Raw genomic sequence first — 26,829 nt, forward strand, 5'->3', positions numbered from 1 at the left:
CTCTGTCTATCGATATATATCTCTTTTCTTTATATTTCTTTCTCTTTCCATTTCTTCATTTCTCTCTATTTTTTCTGTCTCTTTTTCTTTCTTTCCTGATCTCTCAATCAATCTAGCCAGACATACTGAATGCACATAAAAGCACTGGTCCAATAACAATGTTAAAATATCTTTACTTGTGTAATGTCACATTATACAAAATGACAAGGCTTACAGTCAGTGTATTGATATAAACAGATCATTGCTGTGACATCTACAGGTCATTAATATATGTAAATCAGCCTACAGTGTGAGACTTGGAGAAGAAAATGATTAGCATATCAACAGATTCCAGCTACAACTGCCTTCTGTGACTGAGCACTTCCACTAAAGACAGCAAATCAGAACAGACAGACCATATAAACAACCAACATATAATTATTTACAAGAATTGACTGTATAAAAAGGTAAAATTTGACCTCTAAACATTTCATCCCAGTGATTTCAGATCCAGTGATTATACCAATTACTTTTTAGTGTACTGAAAAATAGCAGCAAATGCTTGTGGAACTTGCCGTGGAGGAGGAAGGGTCCATGAAAGGCCTCTCATTTGCGGTAACCACCGGCACAGACTGTGCGTGGTGATTTTTTTCCCCCCTCCATTGTATCACAGTGAATAACATTTTAGTTTGTTTACATGGTCCAAGTCTTCGATACTGTATGAGCCAGTGGGTGACAGAGGTCTCAGCTGCTCCTGTGTCTCACATAACATCTAATACAGCATTTTTAAACTGTGAAGCACACTTAAGAACTGCATTTACACTCTACACAGAACACCCAGTGAAATATTTCAATTAAACACAATAGATGACAAATTACACTGTAACGTTATGGTGTAATATGTTCATGTACATTTAAAATCTGTGAGCTATTAAAATAAGGCAGTTCATAACTACTATGTATGGATAAAAACAGCATTGATAAAAGATTCAAACAGCATATCTTGGCTCAATGACTTCATGAGTTGCCCAATGCTACACAACAGTGCTCTAACAAATGTGCAGTTTAGAGTACAGTACTTAAAAGTGTATGTGAATGCAGCTACTTCATAAGAACATAGAAAGCAGAGCAAAAGAAAGGCAAAAAGATTAAAAAATAGAATTTCTGTAGGAAAAACTACTCCAGTTCTAAAATAGTCAGTGATGCACTGCGATCCAAGGGGATCACAAGTTCTTTCACAGTCATCTGAACAGGAAGTGGACAGCAGGTGGATCAAACATTCTAGATGATCAAACATCCCTTCATTTATGTGCTTCTGCTACACCAAAGGGCTGTGTAGAGTCACTTAAAAGAGGTATAAAAGTTATAAAAGGAATGGTGGTCCCCAAACACTGTACCCTGCTGTTAGCCCTTTGTGCACTTAAACTGAGTTCAAATCTTTTATTCTTGGTCACCAGCGTTGAGACCTGGCCTTGCGGATGCCATCTGTCAAAAGTCGGCATTCTTAAAGATGAAACTGCAACCCCAAGCATGCCCAGAGTCCAGTTGTCTGTGCCTGCATTGTAAGGGCACTGGAATGTGTTTGACTGGAATGTAGGGAAACATTTGATGGTCCAATGACAGGTGCTGGGCATGTGCTCAAAGCGTTGCTCTCAGAGTTCAGTAGTCAGCAGACCTTTGGGTTTGTGGTTGTCGTCCTTGATTGGGTGAGCCACAATGCTGTCAAAGATCACAGCAATTAGCAGTTACAATCAGAAGCTGAGTTAAGAACAAACTTCAGATAAACAAACAAACAAAAAAAAACACTTCAGTGTTTAAAGCAATTTCTGCTGCTCTGCTGTTTTGTTGTTGTTGTTTTTCAATGAATATGTTGCATGCATAAACGCTACTGTTGAAATGTTTGGGGTCAGTATGGATTTTGGATTTTTTTTCTTTTATTTGAAGTTATGGATTGCAATTGTGAGTTATGAAGTCAGAATTGTGAGTTTATTAACTCAAAATAACTTGCAATTCTGACTTTTTGTTCCTCGCAAATGCGAGTATCGCAATTCTGACTTTTCTCTCAAATGCGAATTTGTATCTTGCAATTCTGACTTTCTTGCAATTGCGAGTTTGTACCTCACAATTCTGACTTTTTTTCTTGCAAATGCAAGTTTGTATCGTAATTCTGACCTTTTTCTCGCAATTGCGAGTTCGTATTTTGCAATTCTGACTTTTTTTCTCACAAATCGGACCATTTTTTTTCGCAAATACAAGTTTGTATCGCAATTCTGACTTTCTTGCAATTTTTACTTTTCTCTTGCAGTTGTGAGATTGTATCTCACAATTCTGACTTTTTCTCATAATTGAGAGACATAAACTCGCACTTCAGATTTTTTCAGTGAGTTTGTATTACAGTTCTAACTTTTCTCCTTGTAATTCCTTTTTTCTCCCAATTCTGACTCCCCCCCTTCCCCCTCACAATTCTGATTTTTTTTTTTTTTTTTTTCCCACAAATGTGAGTATCATGCAACTCAGACTTTTTCCTCTCGCAATTCTGACTCTTTCTTGCAAATGCAAGTTTATACCTCGCAATTCTGACTTAACTCACAATTGCGTGCCAAAAAATTACAATTGTAATATAATTCTGAGAAAAAAAGTCAAAATTGTGAGCTTATATAATCATGTTTTTTTGGGCACCAAATAAATATATTCGGAAGGATCATGTGACAATGAAGACTGGAGTATTGGCTGCTAAAATTTCAACTTTGCCATCACAGGAATAAACTACATTTTAAAATGTAATAAAAAAGAAAACTGTTTCACCATATTCCTGTTTTTACAGTATTTTTGATCAAATAAATCTTTGGTGAGCATAAGAATCTTTTCAAAAACATTAAACAGATCTTACTGACCCCAAACTTTTGAATGCTAGTGTATTTAACTGAATACACTACTACTTCCAAATAGCTGTCAGTGGAGAAATACACCCACATAATGTTGAAATCACAGCATGACTCCTCTTAGTTTTATCATCTACCAAGTTGAAAATGGTAAGTCTGATTGCTTAGGAAAGTAACAGGACAACTGTCATCCTAAACAGAGCAGAGAAAGGTAATGGAGCAGGGATGAAACAAACCTGGTGGCAATCACATTGTGTGTGTGAGAGAGATGGGGGAGTGAGGAAATAGCAGCTCCTTCAGGATGGTGAGATGACATCTTTGCTGTACAGTCAAGGAGGCCGTTAGTAAAGGTGCCAGACTGCTAGAGTTGAGAGGAAGGAGGGAAGAGTCAGTCACTAAATGAACTACTAGAAATGTGAGAAGTGAGGGTAATGAAAATGTACACTCCATTGAACATGTGGCTTGATAGGGAGTCATCTGAGTCAACATCATCAGCTGCAATATGAAGGCTGCTTTTAAATCTATATATCTACAGAGTGCATCTACAGAGCTGCAGAGAAACATGAAGCAGCATCCATGTGCAAATGCTGTGATAAAGTTGCTGTTGCATGGATCCGTGTCCAAAGTCCTCACCAGGAAAAGCTAAACCTCTGTGATTGCTACAGTCATTTGGAGGTACCGTTAAACCATACCTAATGTATCATATTTAGAGTATCCAATCAATCCATCAGATTTCATTTTCATGCAATATCATTTAATCTTTAGATAGAGCATTTAAAAAAGGGGTAACACTTTACAATAAGGTTCATTAGTTAACGGTAGTTAACTACTTTCGTTAGCAAACTAAGAATGAAAAATAGTTGTGTTTGATAGCATTAGTTAATGCACTGTGAACTAACATGAATAAACAATGAACGACTGTATTTTTGTTAACTAAAATTAACATAAATAGTGTAATAAATGTATTGATCATTGTTTGTTCATGTTAATTAATAGTTTAACTAACGGTAACAAATGACACCTTGTTGTAAAGTGTTACATAAAAAGTCTTTAAATGTCAACTCACTATAGGTGCTGATGCTGGAATGATCCATCGAGGAGTGATTGTGGGTTTGGGAGCTGGCACCTGTTTCAAATGAAATATTTTAATGTAATATTAACACTGCAAAGATGTGGAAACACCTAAAGAAAGCATGCATTATTGTGCCATACAGTCAATTATATAGTCAAACAGTAAACTTTTGCTTACTACAAGCACTACAAGCATATTGTGAGCTGCAGTGCTGAACTTACTACAGGGATGGGGTCTGTGAAGTCTATCAGGTTATCAGTCAGAGAGGCTGTCAGCGGCTCAGGATCCTGAACTTTGACCTGCATTGTAAAAAGCCATGTCCTCTAACGTGAATGCCAACCAAAAGCACATTCAATGACTAGGTTAGAGCGGCATGATTAATCATTAAAAGATCGCGATCTCAATTCAAACACCCACACAGTCTTATTTGCTAATGACAAGGATTTGTCTGTCTACTAAACCTTTCATATCGGAACGTTTGCACTGCTGCTGACACAGAGAGAGCAGTTATTATGTTTAGATATGCAACATCTTCACAAACAGTATTTTCAACCACAATAATATTATTTCTGTCCTACAATCGTTCATATCACAGAAGTACTTGGATAAAAGTTTATAGTTCGGATATGAACACTGATACTCATTGTGGTGACCAGAATGGAGCAAATCATCTTTTGAAAGCAATTTTTGCTTCTTATAATGTTAGTTGATTACACTGTGACAAGTGACTGTTAAAAAAATTTATTTATTATTAAATGATTCACAAATGCAGATTCATTTAGTAATAGAACAAGTGAAGTATTGGAGTAATTGAATAATTAAACTTTTTTTTTTTAAATAATTCATTCAAATTAATTCAACATTTTTGAATACAATGAGGCAATTGATATTTTGTCACAGCCTCTAGTAAATAATTATGTTATTTTGCTTAGTTTAGAATCGTGGGAGAACCGTGATCTCTATTTGAAACAAACAAATTGTCATTCTCAATTTATCCATAATCGTGCAGCTCTAGACTAGATTAGCATTTCCTGCAGGCAAGACATCACAAAAAGTGTAACAGCTTTTGTAATTATTTGAAAAAAAAAAAAAAAAAAAAATTAAAGACAGAAAGGGAGAATAGTCAATATAATTGGATAAAAATGCAAGTAAATAGTAAATGTGGCATGGTGAGGTGGATGCGAGTTGCATAATCTCAAAGTCAGTGGGGTTCTGGTTATATGCTTGAAGTGAGGGCTGTGGTTAACATAAGGTCAAGATATTTTTACATTTTATTCTACAACAAAAATTCAATAATCAGCATTCATGATTTTTTAAGCTTTTTGTGTTTTGAAAAAGGCAGTTGCTAACAAGCAGCTAAATGGGACTACGAAGGATTTCAGAGACATTAAATATCATGCAAAGCATGAAAGCTCATCTACTCTCGAGTCTGCTTTTATAGCCTTCTTGTGTTTATAGCCACAATCGTGCAAACCTTCCCACATGTAAATTTATTTATAGCCTAACTTTAGCTTTTTACTTTGGTTGATTGTATTTAGGCTTTAAAATTCATAAAAGTTATGTGAAGATTACCATGCATTACCAGCATTTAAAAACTAAAAACTTTAATTGGTTACGGATTTGATTTCCTGCAGTAATTCAGAAGCCAAGAGGAAAAAAGAATCCTATTGGCTTTTTGTCAAGGGGACCAAGGGGATGCTAACTATGGGTTGTCATCCCTGCAGCACTCTATTGACAATCCTGATGAACCACTGAGTAAACAGCAAAACCTCAACACACTGTTATGAATGTTTGACAGCCAAAGAAAATATGAGATGTTTTGCCGGATTTATTTTCCCTGTAAAGGAAAGCATGTTTGAGTGGTGAGTGAGTAAATGATGGTGTATGCTGACAGCTGCTGTGGACTCCTGTTACAGTGTGCCAGCAGCTGGAATGACATCAAGCCACTTTTGTTACCTTGGATGACTGGGCCTCATTCACTGGATCTGATGACAGAGTCGGCACAGAAGAGATGAAGTCATCTGCGTTCTCTTCCAGGCTGAGGACAGACAATGAATAGAATGAGCACTTTTCATGAACAAATGCACTGCAAGTCTTTTTTTTTTCCAGAGTGACTCTTGAAGCTGCAGTATATGATAAAACAATAGCAGCTGTAGCTGCGTGAACTCTCTTCTTGTTCTTTCCTGACCAAAAAAAAGGGTAGAAATATTCAGGACATGCTTCAACAGTGATGAAGCATGTCAGAGAAGAGCTCTGGACACAAACCTTTTGATTTTAAGCACTGGAAATGAACACAAAGACACTGAAAACCTTTGAGCATTTCAAAGAACCTCTCAAGCTATTCATTAGTGTTCATTCAAACGAAATCACACAGGAAATCACAATGTTCACCCTTGAATGAAACCTTATGAACACCTCTTATTAAGTGTTTGAGGAAATGACTGAAGGTCACTTTGTGATTACTGTTGATTATGGGTTTGTGCGTGCGTGTGTGTGTGTGTGTGTGTGTGTGTATGCGCACACCCATTTGGACCGCTCTCCACCACAGCAGAGCAGCTTTCCAGTGAGTCCGGACAAAGTGTGTACCATTGTAAAGGTACAAATTATTTACACATTTGGCAGCCGAGTTTGCCAGCGTGTGTGTTCCCTGTGAATCAAACCTATGATTTTGGGGTCTACAAATTGAGCATCTGATGTAAGCATCAGTAGTGAATTATAATTTAATCTCTGGTTTCTTTCCATAACACCTAATTTTCATGTTGTATCTAATTTTAACCGTCAATCACACCACATTTATCTAATTCTACAGACATCTAATTGCAAATGTGATGTTGGACAAAAAAAAAAAAAAAAAATCTTCCACATTAAGACCTCATGTGAGCTGAACAGTTCCAGGTCAGTGTACACAGCTAATAGTGTAGTCAATCTGTGGCATGAGTACATGTGGTTACATAAAAACATGTTTCCAGGCAGATCACAGCCATATGACCCATCTGTATATACATATGAACGGATGACACTAGATGGCAACAGTGAGCTGTAAATCACAGGCTACTTTATGGAATGTTCTGTGTTCAAGGTACAGTTAATGGACATCATCTGTGATCATGCTGTCAATTAGAAAAAGAAAATAAGTTATAATTTATTTTAAATTAGCAACTACAGCATCTCAGTCTAGCTTTTAGGATACAGAGGCACACAAATTTGTTCCAGGGTAATTCCATGCAAAAGTTAACTTTACCATGAAAAAAAGTTTTTACACCAAAGGATTTTACTATACTGATAGCACAGATTTCAACATATTTTTTTAAGCTTTTTTTTAAGTGCATGATTTTCCATAGTCTAGTAAGTGCTATTTTCAGGCTTGTCACATCCATAACAGAACATATCCCTCATAAATAAACACATAAAAATGTAAATAAAGTAACAATTATATGTTCTGTGAAGAGCTATTACTTCTCAGTTTGTTGGGTATTATTGTGTCTGGTTTGGGCATTTTAATTTCACAAAAACTGTACAGAGTATACAGTCTCTAAAAAACTGTGTCCTTTTTGTCACATCCATACCACATGAGTATTTCCCTTTTTTAACATAAAAAACGTGCGCATAGATTTAAAGGGTTTGTTAAAATGTAAACAGATGGTTTGGTATATTGGTAACACATACATTCTCTAAGCGTTTGTGTGTCACATCCATAACGCAAAAGTTAGTTCTAGTTAACATACACTACTGTTCAAAAGTTTGGGGTCAGTAAGTCTTTTGTAGGAAGTCTGTTATGCTTACAAAGGCTGCATTTATTTGTGACCCTGGGCCACATAACCAGTCATAAGCATGGGTATATTTGTAGCAATAGCCAACAATACACTGTTTGTGTCAAAATGATTGACTTTTATGCCAAAAATCATTGAAATATAAATTAAAGATCATGTTCTATAAAGATATTTTGTAAATTCCCTACCATAAATATATCAAAACTTAATTTTTGATTAGTAATATGCATTGCTAAGAACTTAATTTTGACAACTTTAAAGGTGATTTTCTCAAAACAAATATTGTCCTAACAAAACAATACATCAACTGAAAACTAATTTATTCAACTTTTAAGTGATGTATAAATCTCAATTTAAAAAAAATGACCCTTACGACCGGTTTTGTGGTCCATGGTCACATTTGATCAAAATACAGTAAAAACAGTAATATTGTGAAGTATTATTACAAAACGTTGTCTATTTTATTATTTTAAAGCACAAAGTGTATTCAGCAGTCATTACTCCAGTCTTCAGTGTCACACGATCCTTCAGAAATAATTCAAATATGCTGTTTTTGTGCTGAAAAAACATGTCTTCTAATTATAAGTGTTTAAACTTTTGTAACATTGTATTGTTTTTCCCATAAATTCTCACAAAATAGAGTTATTTAGTTTGGTTTAGTTCGGAGTGAACAGGAAAGGAAGGATATGGCAGGACATTTCTTTGTAAGAAATAATATAACCATATAGGATTTAATTCTAACTGTAACAAACACCTTGAAAACATTTGTGTTGCTTAACAGTTATGTCCATATATTATTCAAAAGAAAACATTTATTTAAAATATAAATCTTTTGCAACAGTATAAATGTATTTAGTGTTCCTCTCATCAATTTACCTTACTGAAAAAAACAAAACAAAAAACAACAACAACAACATGATGACCCCAAACTTTTGGATGGTGGCATAAGATCATATACTGTACAGAAGAAATAAAACAAGTCCTGGCTTGTTGATGGGAGGACCAGGTGGCCCCTTTAATCTGGGTGTGCCCCAGTTTCTGCCTGCTTGTGCTCCACTGCCTCAGACTCTGTCCCAGGAGGATTACAGCCCCACAGGCTCACTCACATGGCCCTACTATGTCTTAATCCACACAGTCAAACAACAAAGCAATGCTTCTTTGTAGTACAATCTTCTCACTGTACTTAGACTAGGTTTGGTGTACTTTGGTCTCACCTGCTGGTAGAGCAGGGCAGCAGGCCGGGCTGTTTAAGCAGGTCCCAGGACTCCTGGCGCTCCGCTCTCCCACTCACTGGCAGAGAAGTTGTGCTTCCCATACGCCCTCCACGACCCGTCAACCTGATAAAGAGACATTTTTTCATAACTATATCTTTTCATAACTATTATGTAACTGCTAATTGTTATTTGCCCTTAACTGTTACAAGACACAAATACATCATACCTGGCTGCTGCCTCCTGCAGGTTACAGTTCTTGTCTGGAGTCAGTCCAAGCTCATCTCTAGAATCCTAAAAAAGCGATGAACATATAAAAAAACACATACAAGCACTTTATGCAACATCTTCAGCATATGTGACATCAACATGTCGATGTCGTAAGACATGTATGTAGTCATTAAATCAGAGATCCTCCCTTTGAGGAAGACAAACTGCCACCTGTCCGAGCGGAGACGATAGTTAATATCACGCCTATGAAATAGTTGAATACCTTGAGTGCTGCTTCTGCCTGAGCTTTCAGGATGTTGCTCTTGAGTTCCTCAGGAGATCTGAGCTGGTTCAGGACAGGACTGCTGCCCACACTATTCAAACTTTTCTCTGTCAGCTTGGCCACTTCCTCCTACACAAAAACCAAAGCATGTCAGCATCGAACATTAAATGTGTTCTGATTATGAATTTGTTTGTACTGTGTACTGCACTGTCTCTTTGTTTAAATAAACATAGTCCAGCCTGAAATAATCATTAGCTCTTTATAGAAAAACACCTTAAATGGCACTAAGCTAGAAAAGATGCGGTGCAGTGATACTGAGTAATCATCTTCCCTATTTTGGATTTAATTTAAAGCCAATCCTGAGGTTAGAGTGGCACAGAGGCCAAAACAATCTCCGCTCCTTATATTTAACATCAATGTCAAGTTTTAATAAGAAGAGGCGTGAATGGAGGGGGGCATAATGCACAAACACCATTTACAAAAAGCTTTGTTCTCAGTGTGTGTGGGGGCTTCCAGATGGCTGAACTGACCTGGTTGTTCATGTTGAGGTTGACGTTGGTTTTGGCTGGAGCAGACACTGGAGTGTTTTCAATCTCTAGTTGCTTGAGCCGAGCTGCAGCCTCTATGGACGAGAACAGATTCATTGAGCATCATTAAACAATGAGAGGTCAGACAAGACAGATGGAAACACATCTGCATGTGTGGGGGATTAAAACATGTTCACTCTGGGGATAATCAGATCACACAATGGAAAGGCAGAGCATGAAAAAACAACTGTACAGGCAATAAAATAAAATAATAGATTAAGTAAAATATAATGCAAATTGTACTTTTTCATAAAAGCATATAGATGTTACAATTTTTATGATGAATTTAAATATATACATTGCTGTTCAAAAGTTTGGGATCAGTAAGATTTTTAATGTTTTTTGATGGAGTCTCTTATGGCTGAATTTATTTGATTAAAAATACAGAAAAACAATAATATTGTGAAATATTATTGCAATTTCTAGTACTGGTTTCCTATTTTAATATACTTTAAAATATTACTTTAAAACTTTTATTTATTTCTGTGATGCAGTACTGAATTTTAATTAGTCATTAATCCAGTCTTTAGTGTCATATGATCCTTCAAAAATCATTCTAATAATATGTTCTCTTCACAGATGAATCCCGGTTTTCATTGTACAGGGCAGATGGCAGACAGCGTGTATGGCGTCGTGTGGGTGAGCGGTTTGCTGATGTCAACGTTGTGGATCGAGTGGCCCTGGTGGCGGTGGGGTTATAGCATGGGCAGGCGTATGTTATGGACAACGAACACAGGTGCATTTTATTGATGGCATTTTGAATGCACAGAGATACCGTGACGAGATCCTAAGGCCCATTGTTGTGCAATTCATCCACAACCATCACCTCATGTTGCAGCATGATAATGCACGGCCCCATGTTGCAAGGATCTGTACACAATTCCTGGAAGCTGAAAACATCCCAGTTCTTGCATGGCCAGCATACTCACCGGACATGTCACCTATTGAGCATGTTTGGGATGCTCTGGATCGGCGTATACGACAGCGTGTTCCAGTTCCTGCCAATATCCAGCAACTTCGCACAGCCATTGAAGAGGAGTGGACCAACATTCCACAGGCCACAATCAACAACCTGATCAACTCTATGCGAAGAAGATGTGCTGCACTGCGTGAGGCAAATGGTGGTCACACCAGATACTGACTGGTTTTTGGACCCCCCCCCCAAAACAGTAAAACTGCACATTTTAGAGTGGCCTTTTATTGTGGCCAGCCTAAGGCACACCTGTGCAATAATCATGCTGTCTAATCAGCATCCTGATATGCCACACCTGTGAGGTGGATGGATTATCTCGGCAAAGGAGAAGTGCTCACTAACACAGATTTAGACAGATTTGTGAACAATATTTGAGAAAAATAGGCCTTTTGTGTACATAGAAAAAGTCTTAGATCTTTGAGTTCAGCTCATGATAAATGGGGGCAAAAACAAAAGTGTTGCGTTTTTAATTTTGGTCAGTGTATGTTATATATAAATATTATTACTATTTAAAAACAACTGTTCATTTACATATATTTTTAATGTAATTTATTCCTGCGATGGCAAAGCTAAATTTTCAGCAGCCATTACTCCAGTCTTCAGTGTCACATGATCCTTCAGAAATCACTCAGATAAGCTGATTTAGTGCTCAAGAAACAATTTATCAAGGTTGAAAACAGATGTGCTGCCTAATTTTATAGTGGGAATCATGATATTTTTTGAGGAATTTTTGTTGAACGTACTCATTGTCATCTTTGACCCATTTAAAGTCTCCTTGCTAAAAAGTATTAATTTCTTTAAAAAAAATTCTTACTGCTTCCGAACTCTTAAAATGGTAGTGAATGTGGGATTGGTACTGGACAATACTGTTTTATATATCATTCTGAAGTGGAGTATCCTGGAAGCAGGCAAGTGTTTAGTTTTTATCCAGTTCAATTATAAACATTTTTTCTACGCCAGTTTACAAAAACACATTTATAACATTTATAATGTCTATTATAAAATGGTTTGGATGCTCAATTTTGCCTTTTTATAACTGTTGTAAACAGGGACACTAAAACATTTTTGCAAGACAACACTGTCCAAAATTTCTGTCAGTGCATCCCACTTTATCTGCAATGTATTAACTCACCGGTGAGAGAAAGGGTCTCTTCTGTGGCTGTGCTGGCGGTGGTATGAGCAGCACCTGGTCCCACTTCTTCTGCTGTCACCATGGGAACAGGGGCTCGAAGAACCTCATCTACGCATGTCTCCAAGAGGTCAGTCACCAAGGGCATGCTGAGAAGGATGAAAGGGTTAATTACCATCTGTCAATTACAGGATGTAACCCTGTATGTGCTGCTCGAACAGGGTCCACGTTTGATAGATATATGACAAATGTGACTCACCTGGACAAAAATGCTCGAGGCCAGGCCAAGACTCAAGTTACAGCTATGCAATAGCATCACATTTCAAATATGTTCAAAAAAAAAAAAAAAAAAAACCTGAAAGATGGTGTACTCAGAAGCAGATGGGTGTTGGGCGATAAATATATATTTCTATATCCGATGTATTGCACAAACCTAACAGCATAATCAAACCTTTGCCATCAAAAATGAGCAGAGACACAGTCAATACTGAATAACTTCACACAAAAGGAATGGAACTGTTATCTAACAGCCAACTGACCACACACATTCCACTAGATCTAGATTAAAAGACCACACACATGCACATTAGTAATGTCTGCAATAGATTTACAAAAAGCAATGTATTCCTTCCCTTCCTGAGTAAAACGAGGGAGGGAACAGACTCACATTCCATAAATGGCTAAAATGAGATTAAAGTTCAAAGAAGGCTTAATTTTGGACCTGTCACTCCTCACATGCTGAATAAACCCACAGTGTCTGCATAAAATATGTAAAATAAAGACCTTATAGCCTGAGCCATGATAAAGTCTGTCATTTACAGAAATGTACAGTGAAAACCTAAAGAAAAACTGAAACATGAAATGGGAGTTGCTTCTGTTTATTAATTTAATCAAATATCTTAAAGCCATGTAAGACACATCTATCCTTTGGTTATAGTTGTACTGCAGACAATCTAAAAACAGTGTGTACTACACATTGTCAACTGAAAAATATTTCATTGCCAAAAAAAGAACTTGTGACAAATTAACAGATAATTCTGATCACACAAAGATATACTGAAATAAAATATATAATTATAATGGCACTTTCCATAAATAGGTTTCCCTACTTCATAAAAGCACAAATCCAAGGTTCTTAGGAATAAAAATATTTCTTTTTAAATCATATGAAATGGTCCATCCAACTTAGGTAGGACTGGTACCCACTTTGGAGTTTTAGTTTTTCTTTTATAAGTGTTTCTTTTTAACGTTCATTGTTAAATAACAAAAATCAAATCTCATAATATTAAGCTTAAACTCTTACAAACAACATTGTCTAAAAGTCACATACATCCTTTCACTAAAACAATACTTCATTTTTAAGTGTTTAGTGGCCTACTTCATACCCTATTTGTGGAAAGTGTCTAATAGCTTTGTTTTAAAGGTATAGCAGGCCTAAGGAATCAAGTAAAAGTGTGGTTATGATGATCAAGGCATAAGTTAAATGTCAAATAAATAGCTAAAATAAATGTCAACAGGATATTTCCTGGATGACAAAGCTGGTTGAGTAACGACCCAGTCACTGTCATTGAAAGTACAGCCACAGTAAGGATTTCAGGCTTCTCCCATGAAGGTTATCTCATCTCTCTGGCTGGTTTCAGTCTCAGAGGGGAAGGGCACAGAACACTTTCTGTGGTTAAAATGAGAGGAAGACTTTAGCCCAGGTAGTTTCGCTTGATCTCAGTCAGAGAATATGCCTTTTATCCCGGTGTTCCCTGGCGCTCAGTTTGTATCCGAGGAATGCGGGGGTGGAAGGGCTGTGGCAGCATCCGTGCTTAAAAGGAGGTGCAGGGAGGTGCCTGTCGGTCACGCTGGTGTCAGTGATGGGATTGAGAGGGGGGAGTGAAGCCTGGATGGGTCAGTGGAGGAGGGGGGCAGTGTTAGCATGAGGGACAAGTCAAAAGTCAAAAGGGTAGGCAACGTAAAGAGAGCAGATCACAGGACAAAAGAGGAAAAAAAATTAGCCAAGGTGGATGATGACATGCTGTAGATATATTAAGACTTATATCATTATATAAACGTTACATATATATGCACTATAGAAAATGTATTTCCTGAAAGGATAGACAGAGCAGAAGTCCAGAAAAAAAAAAAAAAAAAAAAAAAAAAAAAAAAAAAAGTATACATATAAAAAAGTAAAAATAATTGTATCTGCAAAGGAGGCATTTTTTAATTGCAATTTAAAGTTGATGCTAATGTTTTCTGAACCACCAATCAGCTTCATTCTTCTTTCCTCTTTCCTTTTAATGAATTACTCACATAATTTAGCATTCAAACTACTGAGAACAAATAACACAAATGTGTCACTTAAATTTTTTATAGTTCTTTTAATTCTGTAGTGCTAATTATTATTATACAATTTATTTACATGTAGCATCAATATTAGTAAATATTTATTAATCTACTAATATATTAAACTATTATTAATTATGAAACACTGGTTTAGTACAGATTTGTAGAGCTTTTGTATAAATTTTGCATGTTTTTTTTTTCTTCTTCACCCAAAAATGAAAATTCTGTCATTAATTACTCACCCTCCTGCCATTCCAAACCCATAAGACCTTCATTCATCTTTGGAGCACAAATTAAGATAATTAAGATATTTTTGATAAAAACCAAGCACTTTTTGAGCCTGCACAAACAGCAACACAACTGACATGTTCAAGGCCCAGAAGACATTGTTAAAATAGTCCATGTGACATCAGTGGTTCAACCATAATGTTATGAAGCTACAAGAATATTTTTTGGCCTCGTTTACACTGTCAGTTAAATGTTACGCAATTCTGATTTTTTGCTCATATGTGACAGATCAGATGTGTTCTATTACTAAGTAAAAAGGAAAAAAATGCACGCATCAGGATATTTTGAGATCAGTTTCAGGCCTCATTCATATGTGAAAATATATTGGATTTTCAGAGGCATTGCGTTCTGTAGGTCATTAAAACTGCAACAATTTGGTACTTTTCCACAGTTTAATTCTCAGAAGGAAGCATGTGTGAAGGCGGTATATGCAACATCATGGTGATGTTTGGCGAACTTTGCATATATCGCAGAGTTAGCATCAAGCATATTTCGCGTTTGTCCATCTTGACTAGTATGTGGAGTATGTGGAGTATTTCAGATCGTATGACAAGTGTAAACACATAAATCGGAAGTGAAAGCACATGTAAACGGGAAAAAATTGGATTTAGACAACAAATCAGAAATAGTCACTAGTCAAGACCTGCAGCGTAAACGAGGCCTTTGTGCACAAAGAAAACAAAAATGACCATTGTATTTGTGTATTTTCTTCACAGCGATGCCATAGAAGTACCAATCAGTCAAAGGTTCTTTAAAGTACCATCTCTTTCTTTCCTTTTTATAATCTGAAGAACCTTCTTTTGCCACAAAGAACCTTTTGTGAAACAGAAAGGTTCTTCAGAGGGTAAAGGTTCTTTATGGAATCATTTACACAAAAAAAGGTTCTTCTATGGCAGGGTTGGGGAACATTCATCCTCAAGGGCCGGTGTCCCTGCAGAGTTTAGCTCCAACCCTAATCAAACACACCTGAACAAGCTAATCAAGGTATTCAGGATACAGATTGGTATTTTTTTTCCAGGGTTGGAGCTAAACTCTGCAAGGACATCGGCCCTCCAAGATCAAGCGTCCCCACCCCTGTTCTATGGCATCATGAAGCACCTTTATTTTTAAGAGTGTACTCTCGTGAACGCGTGTTGAAGACTGACGTGGAAGAGAAGAAATTGCTGAATAAAGTCGCTATTTTTGTTTTCTTTGCACACAAAAAGTATTTTCATAGCTTCTTCTCTTGGTTGAACCAATGATGTCACATGGACTATTTTAACAATGTCCTTACTACCTTTCTGGGCCTTGAATGTGGTAGTTGTATTGCTGTCTATGGAGGGTAAGAAAGCTCTCAGATTTCATCAAAAATATCTTAATGTTCCCGAAGATGAACGAAGGTTTGGAATGACATGAGGGTGATTAATTAATGACAGAATTTTAATTTTTGGATGAACTATCCCTTTAAAATATTTTGCTTTTGCAAGGATGGAACATTCTAGAAGTTTCTGGAACATTCCAGAAAATTGTGGGACTAGTCATTAAAAACAAAAATCATCCAACATACATTTCTAAACGTCTGGACATCTCAATTGTGGTAACTGTTTATGTTAAACTGTTGTTAGCTAAGTATTACGCATGTACCATGTAATTTTTATGCATGAGTAACATAATAGCTTGTATAAGTTATTACATTACATTACATTATTTTTAGTGTGAAATGGATGTACAGCTATTGTACAAAGTATTTTTATAGCTTACCATTCATGACTTTATCTGTCATAGAGCAAAATGAATACTTTTAACTATTAATATTAATTACAGTTGAACAGGGTCATTTTCATAAATTCAACTATTATTTTCTCTTGTAGACTACATGTAAATGTCAACATGCATTTTGTACGATCCCTCTTATTTTGGTAAAATAATTAACATTTTGCAGATTCTGCAAGGTGTATGTAAACTTTTGACCTCAACTGTATTACTATTATTAATATGTTATATACTGGTATAGCATATGTTATATACTATTAATAATATGTTATATACTGGTACTAATTAATTACTAGTAATACGAGTAAATTACAATAAAATCATTGTTACTATTATAAAAATTGCAAGGTCATGAGAAAGCAGATGGTAAGAAAGATGTAAGATGACAAGAAAAGAGGGCTGAATGATTTCAAAGAATAAAAAAAATACTTGAGTAAACAAAATTGAAGTCAAGAAAGTATTTTTAGTCTATTTACAAGGTTAGGCAGAAGGGGGTTTGCATTTGGTTAGTGAGGAGCATTAATACAAATAAATGAGAATCATTTTAAGTCAGAAATTGTCATCAGCAAGGAATGTCCATCTGTCTGTTGATTCCACCTTGAACTTGCCAAGCAAAGGTACTAGTACTGAGACTATCTTTATTAGTTTCAGTTTTGACAAAGGAGAGGACAGGACAGTCACAAAGCCAGCGAGAAAAAGCTGACTGCTCCAGCTTCCCGTTACACCCTGAGATCACAGGTCTACCCCACTGATTGGGTTGGTCTGGACTAGAATCAAGAACTGAAGCAGATACTGATTTGACCAGCCAGAGGAAAATAACTGAGTCAAAGCCAATCATGAAGACTCCCTCAGAAAAGCACTGATTGGTTGAAGCGAGTCTATGAAGGGTTGAAAACAGGAGTGTACATACCTTGCCTTATGAAAAGGCCACTGGGATTTCAGAACATCAGACTAGAACAAAGTTTAGACAAAAAATAACTATAACATTACAGAACGAGGATCAAATTTTCATAAGACAGGACAACATATCCAACACTCGCACAATAATCCCACCGTCTGATTTAATTTCTTTTCAATATTTCAAGTTTAAGGCAAAGCTCTGCACAGCACAATAACCCCAAAAACAGCCTCAGGAGACAAAGCAAGATGGGAAAAAGAAGAGCTCGAGAGAAAGACAGGCCTTTCACGTCAAGAGAGAGTTTGTTGTTGTCAGCCCAGCAGGCGTTTTCTCCTGTGCTGTAGCAGCCATCTGCTCAACGTCAAAGCTAAACAGCACGAAGCACCTTCAGCACCAGTCACCAGCCAGCACTACAACCTCACACCAGCTCACCAACACACCAGCAGCAGCGCCAAACAGCCCAAATATATCATTCATACAAGTGTTGCACTCTGCAAAAGTGATGTTAACTGGCTGTGCGGGGGCCTGAAGTAACAGCAGGGAATCAGATTAACCTGCTTAAAGGTCTTATTGCATTAAAATTGTGAGAAGCTCACCTCCTCTTGTCCAATTGGCTGCCTCCGGGGCTCCTGGGGAGGGTTTCGATTTCCATGGGGCATGGTGCAGAGGGCGGGCTGCTGACCACAGGCATACCGGACCAGGGAGGCCGTGTTTGGGTGGGCTAAGGAAAAAAGCATGTGGGATGCATTTACGTACTGCAAAAACTCAAAGCAAAACAGGCTTTCCAAGCCAAAGAGTGAATGCATAATCAAAACGATGAAGTTCAAAGCAAACCATTTAGAAATATGCAGAACACACTAACAAATAAACTTGCTGAATTATTCATAGTGATAAACAAACAAGTGATCAAAAGTATGTGTCAAATTTATAATTAAAATTTATTTATATTATTAAAACTGTGATGTGGAATTGTTTCAAAAGTTTGGGTTCGGTCAGATAATTTAATGTTTAAAATTCAATCTGATCAAAAATGATAAAATTGTAATAGTAATATATTTTAAAATACTATTTATTCCTGTGATGGCACAGCTGAAGTTTCAGCAGCCATTACTCCAGTTTTCATTTTACGGTCCTTCAGAAATCATTGTAATATACTTAGCTGATACTCAAGAAACATGTATTATTATTATTATCAGTATTGCAACTTTGTAGCATTACATTTTGTAACACTATAACATCATACATGTAGTATTACTGTGAGAATATGAGGAAAAAAAAACAATGTCCGAAAGCAACAAAAAATTAAAATAAATAAATAAAAGAGAAATAAATAAGGCTTTAATTTATTTAATTTACTCATGTGCAGTAATTTTAATGAAAGTGTGGTGAGAAATATGAGTGGACATTTATTTGTAAAAGATATTTTATTTTATTTTTTATTTATTTTATTTTATTTTTTTGTAGAACAGAAAGAAAGTACTACCTTTGTTTCTAAGCTTGGGCTCACTCCATTATTGTGGTTACTGTGGAAAGAGAAGAGAAAATGCAAGTGATATTAAAACTAATGTCAGGGTTTATGAGCTACTGTTGACTGACTTCAGTAGGCAAGCACAAAGATGGTCCTTTTATAGAGGTGACCAGAAAACTTTGTCATGTCAAACCAATGCTGGATCAGGGTGAGCCAAGACATTCCTGATGTTGTTTTAAGCATGTGACCAGATCTTTAAAAATCAAGTCAAACAATCATACTTGTGAAGCATTATTGTATTAGTCACAGCATTAGTCTTGAAAATTCCCCATTAATCAGCACTTTAAAAGTGCCTGCACATGATTCTGCTCACATTTGCACCTTTAACACCAGCTGAATCACAGTCTAAGTAGGGGTGCTTGTAAGATTAAAATGGAACACTCAGTCTGACAGCATGTGCTTAAGCAGACAGTGATGCATTTGCCACTTGTATAATGAAAGAAATGTAACAGAAATAAAACAGTAGCAGTTTTAAAACTGCACTTAAACTCAAAATAAAAATGATTGTTTGACAGAATCTCATAAAGCAAAATTTTACATGTAATAAAATAATTCAGGAAAACATTTCCCAGTACAGCACTGATTGTCTTATTGGCCATTTTAGTATAAAATAAAAACTATCTAAAAAGAGCTCTGGGTATTAAATCATTCATCATTTATAAACTGTCACTATACCTACACTACAGTATATAGTAACACTACAACAGTAACTAGTAGACCAATATAGTAACACGACTGAGTCCATAGAAGCTCTGAACAGCGTGTTTGTGTGCTTTCAAATGACACATACTTTATGACTGATGTTGAAACAGGAAGTCACCTCATCACTATACGAGAGCCATAAGAATTCCACTGCACAAGGCAGGAATGTAAAATACTTACTCTGAGGATTTGTTAGGACCTGCAGGGAAACAAAAAATGAGCATGTTATTATGTAAGATCACATAAAAGCTGAAGTCACAACAGAATTATGTGCATGAAACTGAAACATAGAACTGTGTTTGGGTTTCAAAATAGTACATATGACTCAAAGCAGCAAAGTATGGAAGTCTGTTTTTACCACTGAATAAAGAATAAAAAATAAATAAATAAAATAAAATAAAATAAAAAAACGTGCGACTTCTCATAGTTCTGACCTTTTTTCTCCAGAACTGCATGATACAAACTCGCAATTGTGAGAAATAATGTAAAAATTGTTAGATTAAAATTCTCCATTCTTTTTCTCAGAAGTGCATGGCATAAACTCGCAACTGTGATATATAAAGTCAGAATTACAGGATATAAACTAGCAACTGTACGAAAATGGCAGAATTGCAAGGTAAAAACGACTAATTCTGAGTATTGTGTGATATAAACTTGTAATTGTGAGTTCTAATGTGCAATTCTGAGGGGAAAAAAGACGACTGATATTTTCTCAGAAATTCTCAGTTTATAACTCAAAATGCTGAGAAAAAAAAAAGTTTTTTGTGATGCAATTATGAGGAAAAAAATGACTGGTTTACTGAAATTAACTGGACTATTAACTGTTAAAAAGAGTAAATAAATAGAAAAAAATAGATAGTTGACTATTAGTTGCAAGTTTGTTAGTAAACCATGCAAATCATAATAATGAGCCTTTAACTGCCTACATACACAGCCTAAAAAGCGCTCAAGTGCACGCAAATTTTTTTTGCCACAGCACACCAGTAGGTATAATAATTATGAATGTGTCAGTGATAAACAATAAGTAGACTGCATTAACGTTTCAATAATTTATTAATAAACTAGTGCTTTCTATATTTTCTGCAACACCCACATTAACTCATCATCTCCGCATTAGTAATGTGCCTGTATGCATGTTTCATACGGTTTACATAATCTGAGAACAGGCCTGTTTGTTTTCTATTTGAATTGGTTCATTTAAAAGTAGACATTTCACTCTCTACAAATACGTTTTTCACGTCTGAGCTGCCACGTAAAATGTAAATATTTAAGGTTGATGAATGATAGGTGAGTGTTTGGAAGTCCTGCCTAATGTACTATATTACCACATAGACCAGCCGTTAACAATCTATCCGTCACAAACTGCGCAAAAGTTCACCACTTCCTCTGTATTTTTTTTTTTTTTTTTCAGCAACTAATCAAATTTTGGTTGACCAAGCCTCTTCTCGTCGATTAATAGTTAGTCAACCATTAGGGGGCAGCCCTAGAGAATATGTCTTAAATACGTGAATGCCATTCTACTGAAAATATTGCCAGTATCACTACATTTAGCTAGTTTTAATTGCCCAACACAAGATAAGACATTTTCTCACCTCTGTTCTGCATGGTCCTTCTAGAGTAACGGCGGCTTGGTCTTCTTTCAAATGAGGCAGATCGTCTAGCTTTGTTGGCCTTAGTTGTCTGATATTCTGTCTTCCCACTTCCCACAAATAAAAGAAATTAACATCAGTTACACATATCTAGATAAAGCCCTGCTGACTCGATAAGACTGCAGGCATTTACTTTTACAAGCTTAGAGTAATGAAAGTCTAACGTTGTCTGAAAGAGAAAAGCCACTGTTCTTTGGAGGATAAGCAGACCAACCAGCATTAGCAAACAATTTAGCAAAAAATTAGACACACACACACACAGGTGAAATCAAAGATAAGTTCATTCACTGACGTAAAAATAGGTTAATTCTGAAGCAAGGATAAATGCTAAAATAACTGCAGGCAAACAAAAAGCCTGGCCAATAGGGAGCCGAACTGGACAGCGTCAAAGCTCCGGGCTGGCAGCTGGAGATAAGATACAATTCCATAGTAAGGACAACCACACACACACACACACACACGCCTGGGGCAGACCATGTACGATTTATGACTTAGCAGCAGATATTGTTAGGAAGACCTATGAAAAACAGGAAGTCTTGTCTCAATCCAAAGAAAACTGACTCAGGGCATGATCAGAAAGGGTATATATTAAAATGAAAGAGAACACGTGCCTCTACTGAAGCTACTGCAGATGCAAAAGTAGAGATGTAACATTTTTAAGAGCTTTAAATAAACTGAATCCATCAAATTAATATTACACAATCATTAAACCTGACATAGCCTATGATAAGAAACATTAATATATGGCCGCTTTTAGATTTTGGTGGTGCTTGGCCATGCAAAAAGTGTTAGCCTTCACAATGCTTGTTGTGGCTCAGCACCAGGGCATTGCCATGCAATTGCTGGTTTTAGTGTGTGTTAAGCTGGCTGAGTGGTTTTAGTGTATGCTAAGCTTCTGAGTCACTGTCCCAAGTCACTCATGACAGATGAATAGCTAATGAACTTTACAAAACCGTACCTGTATCTGAAACGTGAGCCCATGCGGATAAACCCAGAGCGTGCAGAACTCTTCTGGACCGGGCCACGTAAGCGGAAGAAAGCATGGTGCTCTACGGCACACTTCCACAGATGCTTGCAAGCCTTCGGATGGTCCATCCGAAAGACAAACGTGTGCTCCTGCTCCTTTCCCTACGGCAGAGGTCAAAATGTAAGAGCAAATGTACTACTAATATGTCTTCTGGTGTTACAAAAGGAATGAAGGAGGCATAAACAAAATTAAAATCGAGAATTTGCTAACAAATGTTGTTCTAAAAAAAAAACTTTACAAAAAAAGTGTGTGAAAAACACTATCTTAGTTACTGCTTATATAGAGCATTTCAAAACAGTCTTTGATGATTTTCCATTTAGGTTAGGATGCAGTTTTTAAAACAGATCACTAGGTAACAGAGCAAGAGTGTTATTTGTCTCTGCTACCAGTCAAAGCCTGTGGAAGTTAAGACAGACAAAAAACAGATACCTCCAGTTGCTCAATCTAATTTCTATGTGCCCTGTCTGAGCAAATCAAATTCTGTCTGGGGCTTTTATCAGTTCTACCGCTGAGACTCAACCTCATCAGTGACCTGTAGAGTCTGGGTGACTCAGTCAGTGACATACAACTCAAGGAGACCTTGCACAATCTCATACAGGACAGAGACTACTAATAACCTATGGGGATACTTTTCTGTGACAAACAACATTTTATTACTGGTCACAGTCAACTGGATGAATTAATGCTGGACTTCCAAACTGCACCAAGCCCCAACAAAATACACCTTTGCTGGCTGTCTGATGTGACCATCGTGTGTCATGACTGACAGTGTTATTGTATATGTTCAGACTTAAGAGAGTGATGGGCAGTTCTCTCCGCACATTCACAGCTCCAGTGCTTTATAAAGTGTGAAGTGTTTCAGATGCCAGGCATGCCTGAAGGGAGACTGTCATTTATTAACTCGAGCTGGAGAGAAGCCAACAGTCTCAGCAAGAGCACATACACACATTCTTACAAACAAAGTGGTTTGTTTTTTGGATGCACAAATACACATCCTTCACATCACATATAAACTGAAAATGTGCATGCTGCGTACATTTGTAGCATAAACATAAATGGGTCCTAATACACCCTAGACACCTTGAAAGGACAAACTACACACCTACCAACTGCTTTTAAACTTGTATGAACAAAACAACCATTTGATCATAAAACAGTCAGAGGTGGTCACAGGAGACACATTTAAGGTGCATGTTAACATCAGCTTTAAACCACACTTGCGTCAAGAGTTTGCGTACAGTTTTTGATCACCCTCCGCAAGATAATGATGAGTATTCCTGTAGGTGTGTGTCTGTGTGTGTGTGTGTGTGTGTGTGTGTGTGTGTGTGTGTGTGTGTGTGTGTGTGTGCCTGTGTGGGTGAGATGTGTCTTTACCTCTTCCGTCTCCTGCATTACCTGTTCATCATCCTCCACTACCACCAGGGTGAGTTTACTTTTCTTAAAGTCCAGACGTGTGATCTTGGGCCTGTCCAAACAACCAGTTTGCTTTAGATAAAATGGCCATTGTCAGATTTACTGAAGTATGACACAACAGTTGGAAGCGTTACTAAACTTGTAGTTGGGTGCATATTTAAGACGTGCCCAAATAAAATAAATACTGCATGCCCATTTAGAACAAACCGATACAATCTCAAAATAAATCATGAATCTGAATATCTCTGAAAACACATTCAATAAGGATTTAAAATTGTTTATGTTAACATGTTTTATATACTGAAATGGTTTATGTACCAATATACAGTTGAGGTCAAAAGTTTACATACACCTGCAGAATCTGCAAAAATGTTAATTATTTTACCAAAATAAGAGGGACCATACAAAATGCATAGTATTTTTTTTTTTTAATTTATTTAGTATTGACCTAAATAAGACATTTCACATAAACAATGTTTACATATAGTCTACAAAAGAAAATAATAGCTGAATTTATAAAAATGACCCTGTTCAAAAGTTTACATCCACTTGATTCTACGTACTATATTGTTACCTGAATGATCCACAGCTGTGCGGTTTTTTGTTTGTTTGTTTAGTGATAGTTGTTAATAAGTCATTTGTTTGTCCTGAACAGTTAAACTGCCTGCTGTTTTTCAGAAAAATCCTTTAGGTCCCACAAATTCTTTGGTTTTTCAGTATTTTTGAACCCTTTCCAACAATGACTATATGATTTTAAGATCCATCTTTTCACACTGATGACAACTGAGGGACTCATATGCAACTATTACAGAAGGTTCAAACATTCACTGATGCTCCAGAAGGAAAAAGCAATGCATTAAGAGTCAGGGCAAACATTTGAACAGAATGAAGATGTGTACAATTTTCTTATTTTTCCAAAATATCATACATTTTTTCCCCCATTTAGTACTGGCCTTCAGAAGCTACAGAAGATGCTTACGTTTAACAGAAGAGGTTTTCTTAATGCATTGTGTTTCCTTCTGAAGCATCAGTGAGCGTTTGAACCTTCTGCAATAGTTGCATACGAGTCCCTCAGTTGTCCTCAGTGTGAAAAGATGGATCTCAAAATCATACAGTCATTGTTGGAAATGGTTCAATTACACAAACTGTACTGAATACTGAAAAAACTAAAAATTTGTGAAAAGAACCTGAAGGATTTTTCTGAAGAACAGTGGGCAGTTTAACTGTTAAGGACAAACAAGGGACTAATGAACAACTACCACTTAAAAAAAAAAAAAAGCTGTGGATCATTCAGGTAACGACACAGTATTAAGAATCAAGAGTATGTAAACTTTTGAATGGGGTCATTTCTATAAATTCAACTATTATTTTCTCTTGTGGACTACATGTAAATATCTTTTATGTGAAATATCTTATTCAGGTCAGTACTAAATAAAAAAATAACTAATTACCATTTTGCAGATTCTGCAAGGTGTATGTAAACTTTTGACCTCAACTCTATCAACACATGAATTATGCTTACAAGGTTGTGTGATACGATATTTTGGTGATACAATGATAATCCATTTAAAGAAAGATTACAGATTATTTTGGCAATACTAAGAAAACTTATATACTGAATGTGTTAAATAATGTTTTTAGTTTTTCCTTCCTGTGATGGGCAGACCAAAAAAAAAAAAACACAAGAGTATGTTAAATTGGCAGATAAAATATATTGTGTAGTCAAAATACCAAAATTGAAATTGAAGTAATTTTTTTTAAATTCTAAACAAGATTGCAGTACACTGGGACTCTTTTTTTTTTTTTTTAAATGTTCATGGTTTACTACTGTACTTCCAGCTGCTCTTTCAATTGAATGAGGAAGATCACATTAAGCCACATCACAATTACAGTTTTTCTGCCTCCAAATAAAACAAAAATCCTAAATTAAGATCTTTCTTATGCCATGTAAAATATTTAAGACTTTTTAATACCATACATTTTATTTTAGAACGGAAATACCACCTCAAAGGGCCCACAAGAACCCGGTTAAAATCACTTATTTTTACATATTCTTTTTCTGAAAATGTTCCCCCCCCTAAATTCCCAACTTTTGTAGTTGCTGTTGATGCAGAAATAACACTTCAACTATAAAAAGCTGGTGAAGGAGCACTTACCAGAAGAACAGGCCAATCTTAGTTTCCCCCTCAAACACGAGCACTCCGGTGGGGGTCAGACCTAGGCTGTATTCATTTCCGTCTCGTGCCTGGAGGAGGTAACAAAGAACATAAGTATCTGGATATATCCAGATTGAAGAAGAAGTCCCCCTCAAGATTCCTGTTTTAACAAACTCTTGCATGCTACAGATGCATACCTTGACCATATGCATGTCCACCCCATACATCTCCAGCCATTTGGCCTTATTCAAATAGTTTATCTCGGCTTGTGCTGGCGTCTGGCCCCTGCAACAGCAAAAGAACAGGGTAAAGCAAGATTTAAAGAAAAAAAATGAAACAACCTGAGCTGCTGCACATCTGCTGTGGATTACAGCTTGTCAAGGTTACAGTGATGAGTCATAAATCACATACAAAGTGTTCAGGGTCAACAGTAGAGCTTTGGTTGAGTAGACAGGAGAGATCCAGAAAGAGTCAGAGGTGATGACCCACACATTTACACTCATTCACCTGTTTTACATTTATATTTCCTCTCTAAGCACTTACTTAAAAGGAGTGTGGATAGGAGGTAAGTTTTTATAGAATGAGCTCCTTCATTTATACCTGCACTCCTTCCATGTGTTGTAAATAGCTGCTTCCATTTCCTCCGTCTGGTTTGGGATGAAGCGGAATTCTGACACCAGGTCAAGTGCGTGGTCGGCAGGGTCGCAATCACCCATTTCAGCTGAAAGATAAAGGTTCCACAGGTCAATAAAAAAAAAGTAGCATTCAGCTGAATGTTTTTGGTATAAAAATGACAGTTATCAGGACAGTATGCTCCATCATGGCCTGAACTGAACCAGTTTTTGCAGAAAAGTATTGTAACTGGTTGTGCCTTTTGTCATAATGTTACAACTCAGTTCAAGTTGTTCCACAGCAGCTACGGGTGGTGAAAAGAACAAGGACAAATAATTCTCTCCAACAGATAAAATGTCCGAAAATGACCCTCAAAA

General features: G+C 36.5%; 1 protein-coding gene across 6 annotated transcripts in view; it reads right to left on the reverse strand.

Annotated features, from left to right (window-relative positions):
• Positions 1–155: 155 nt before the first annotated feature.
• The window catches only part of epb41l5 (erythrocyte membrane protein band 4.1 like 5), a 41,280-nt gene continuing 14,606 nt past the window's right edge, over positions 156–26,829 (reverse strand). For 3 of the 6 annotated variants that reach the window (XM_051119111.1, XM_051119112.1, XM_051119113.1), the window contains 19 exons: positions 26,441–26,561; positions 26,038–26,125; positions 25,841–25,929; positions 23,646–23,736; positions 22,203–22,372; positions 21,188–21,294; positions 19,776–19,794; positions 18,849–18,888; positions 17,962–18,086; positions 12,100–12,245; positions 9,938–10,029; positions 9,408–9,536; positions 9,144–9,208; positions 8,918–9,040; positions 5,890–5,971; positions 4,155–4,232; positions 3,928–3,987; positions 3,098–3,222; positions 156–1,698 (listed from right to left, as the gene is read on the reverse strand). In XM_051119111.1, coding sequence (XP_050975068.1) covers positions 1,632–1,698; positions 3,098–3,222; positions 3,928–3,987; positions 4,155–4,232; positions 5,890–5,971; positions 8,918–9,040; positions 9,144–9,208; positions 9,408–9,536; positions 9,938–10,029; positions 12,100–12,245; positions 17,962–18,086; positions 18,849–18,888; positions 19,776–19,794; positions 21,188–21,294; positions 22,203–22,372; positions 23,646–23,736; positions 25,841–25,929; positions 26,038–26,125; positions 26,441–26,561 — 1,817 coding nt within the window. In that variant the 3' untranslated portion in view covers positions 156–1,631. The remainder of the gene's footprint in view (positions 1,699–3,097; positions 3,223–3,927; positions 3,988–4,154; positions 4,233–5,889; positions 5,972–8,917; positions 9,041–9,143; positions 9,209–9,407; positions 9,537–9,937; positions 10,030–12,099; positions 12,246–17,961; positions 18,087–18,848; positions 18,889–19,775; positions 19,795–21,187; positions 21,295–22,202; positions 22,373–23,645; positions 23,737–25,840; positions 25,930–26,037; positions 26,126–26,440; positions 26,562–26,829) is intronic. The other 3 variants (XM_051119115.1, XM_051119114.1, XM_051119116.1) reach the window with 3 other exon arrangements.

This window comes from Labeo rohita, chromosome 9, assembly GCF_022985175.1.
Source record: "Labeo rohita strain BAU-BD-2019 chromosome 9, IGBB_LRoh.1.0, whole genome shotgun sequence".
In the NCBI taxonomy this organism is placed as follows: domain Eukaryota; kingdom Metazoa; phylum Chordata; class Actinopteri; order Cypriniformes; family Cyprinidae; genus Labeo; species Labeo rohita.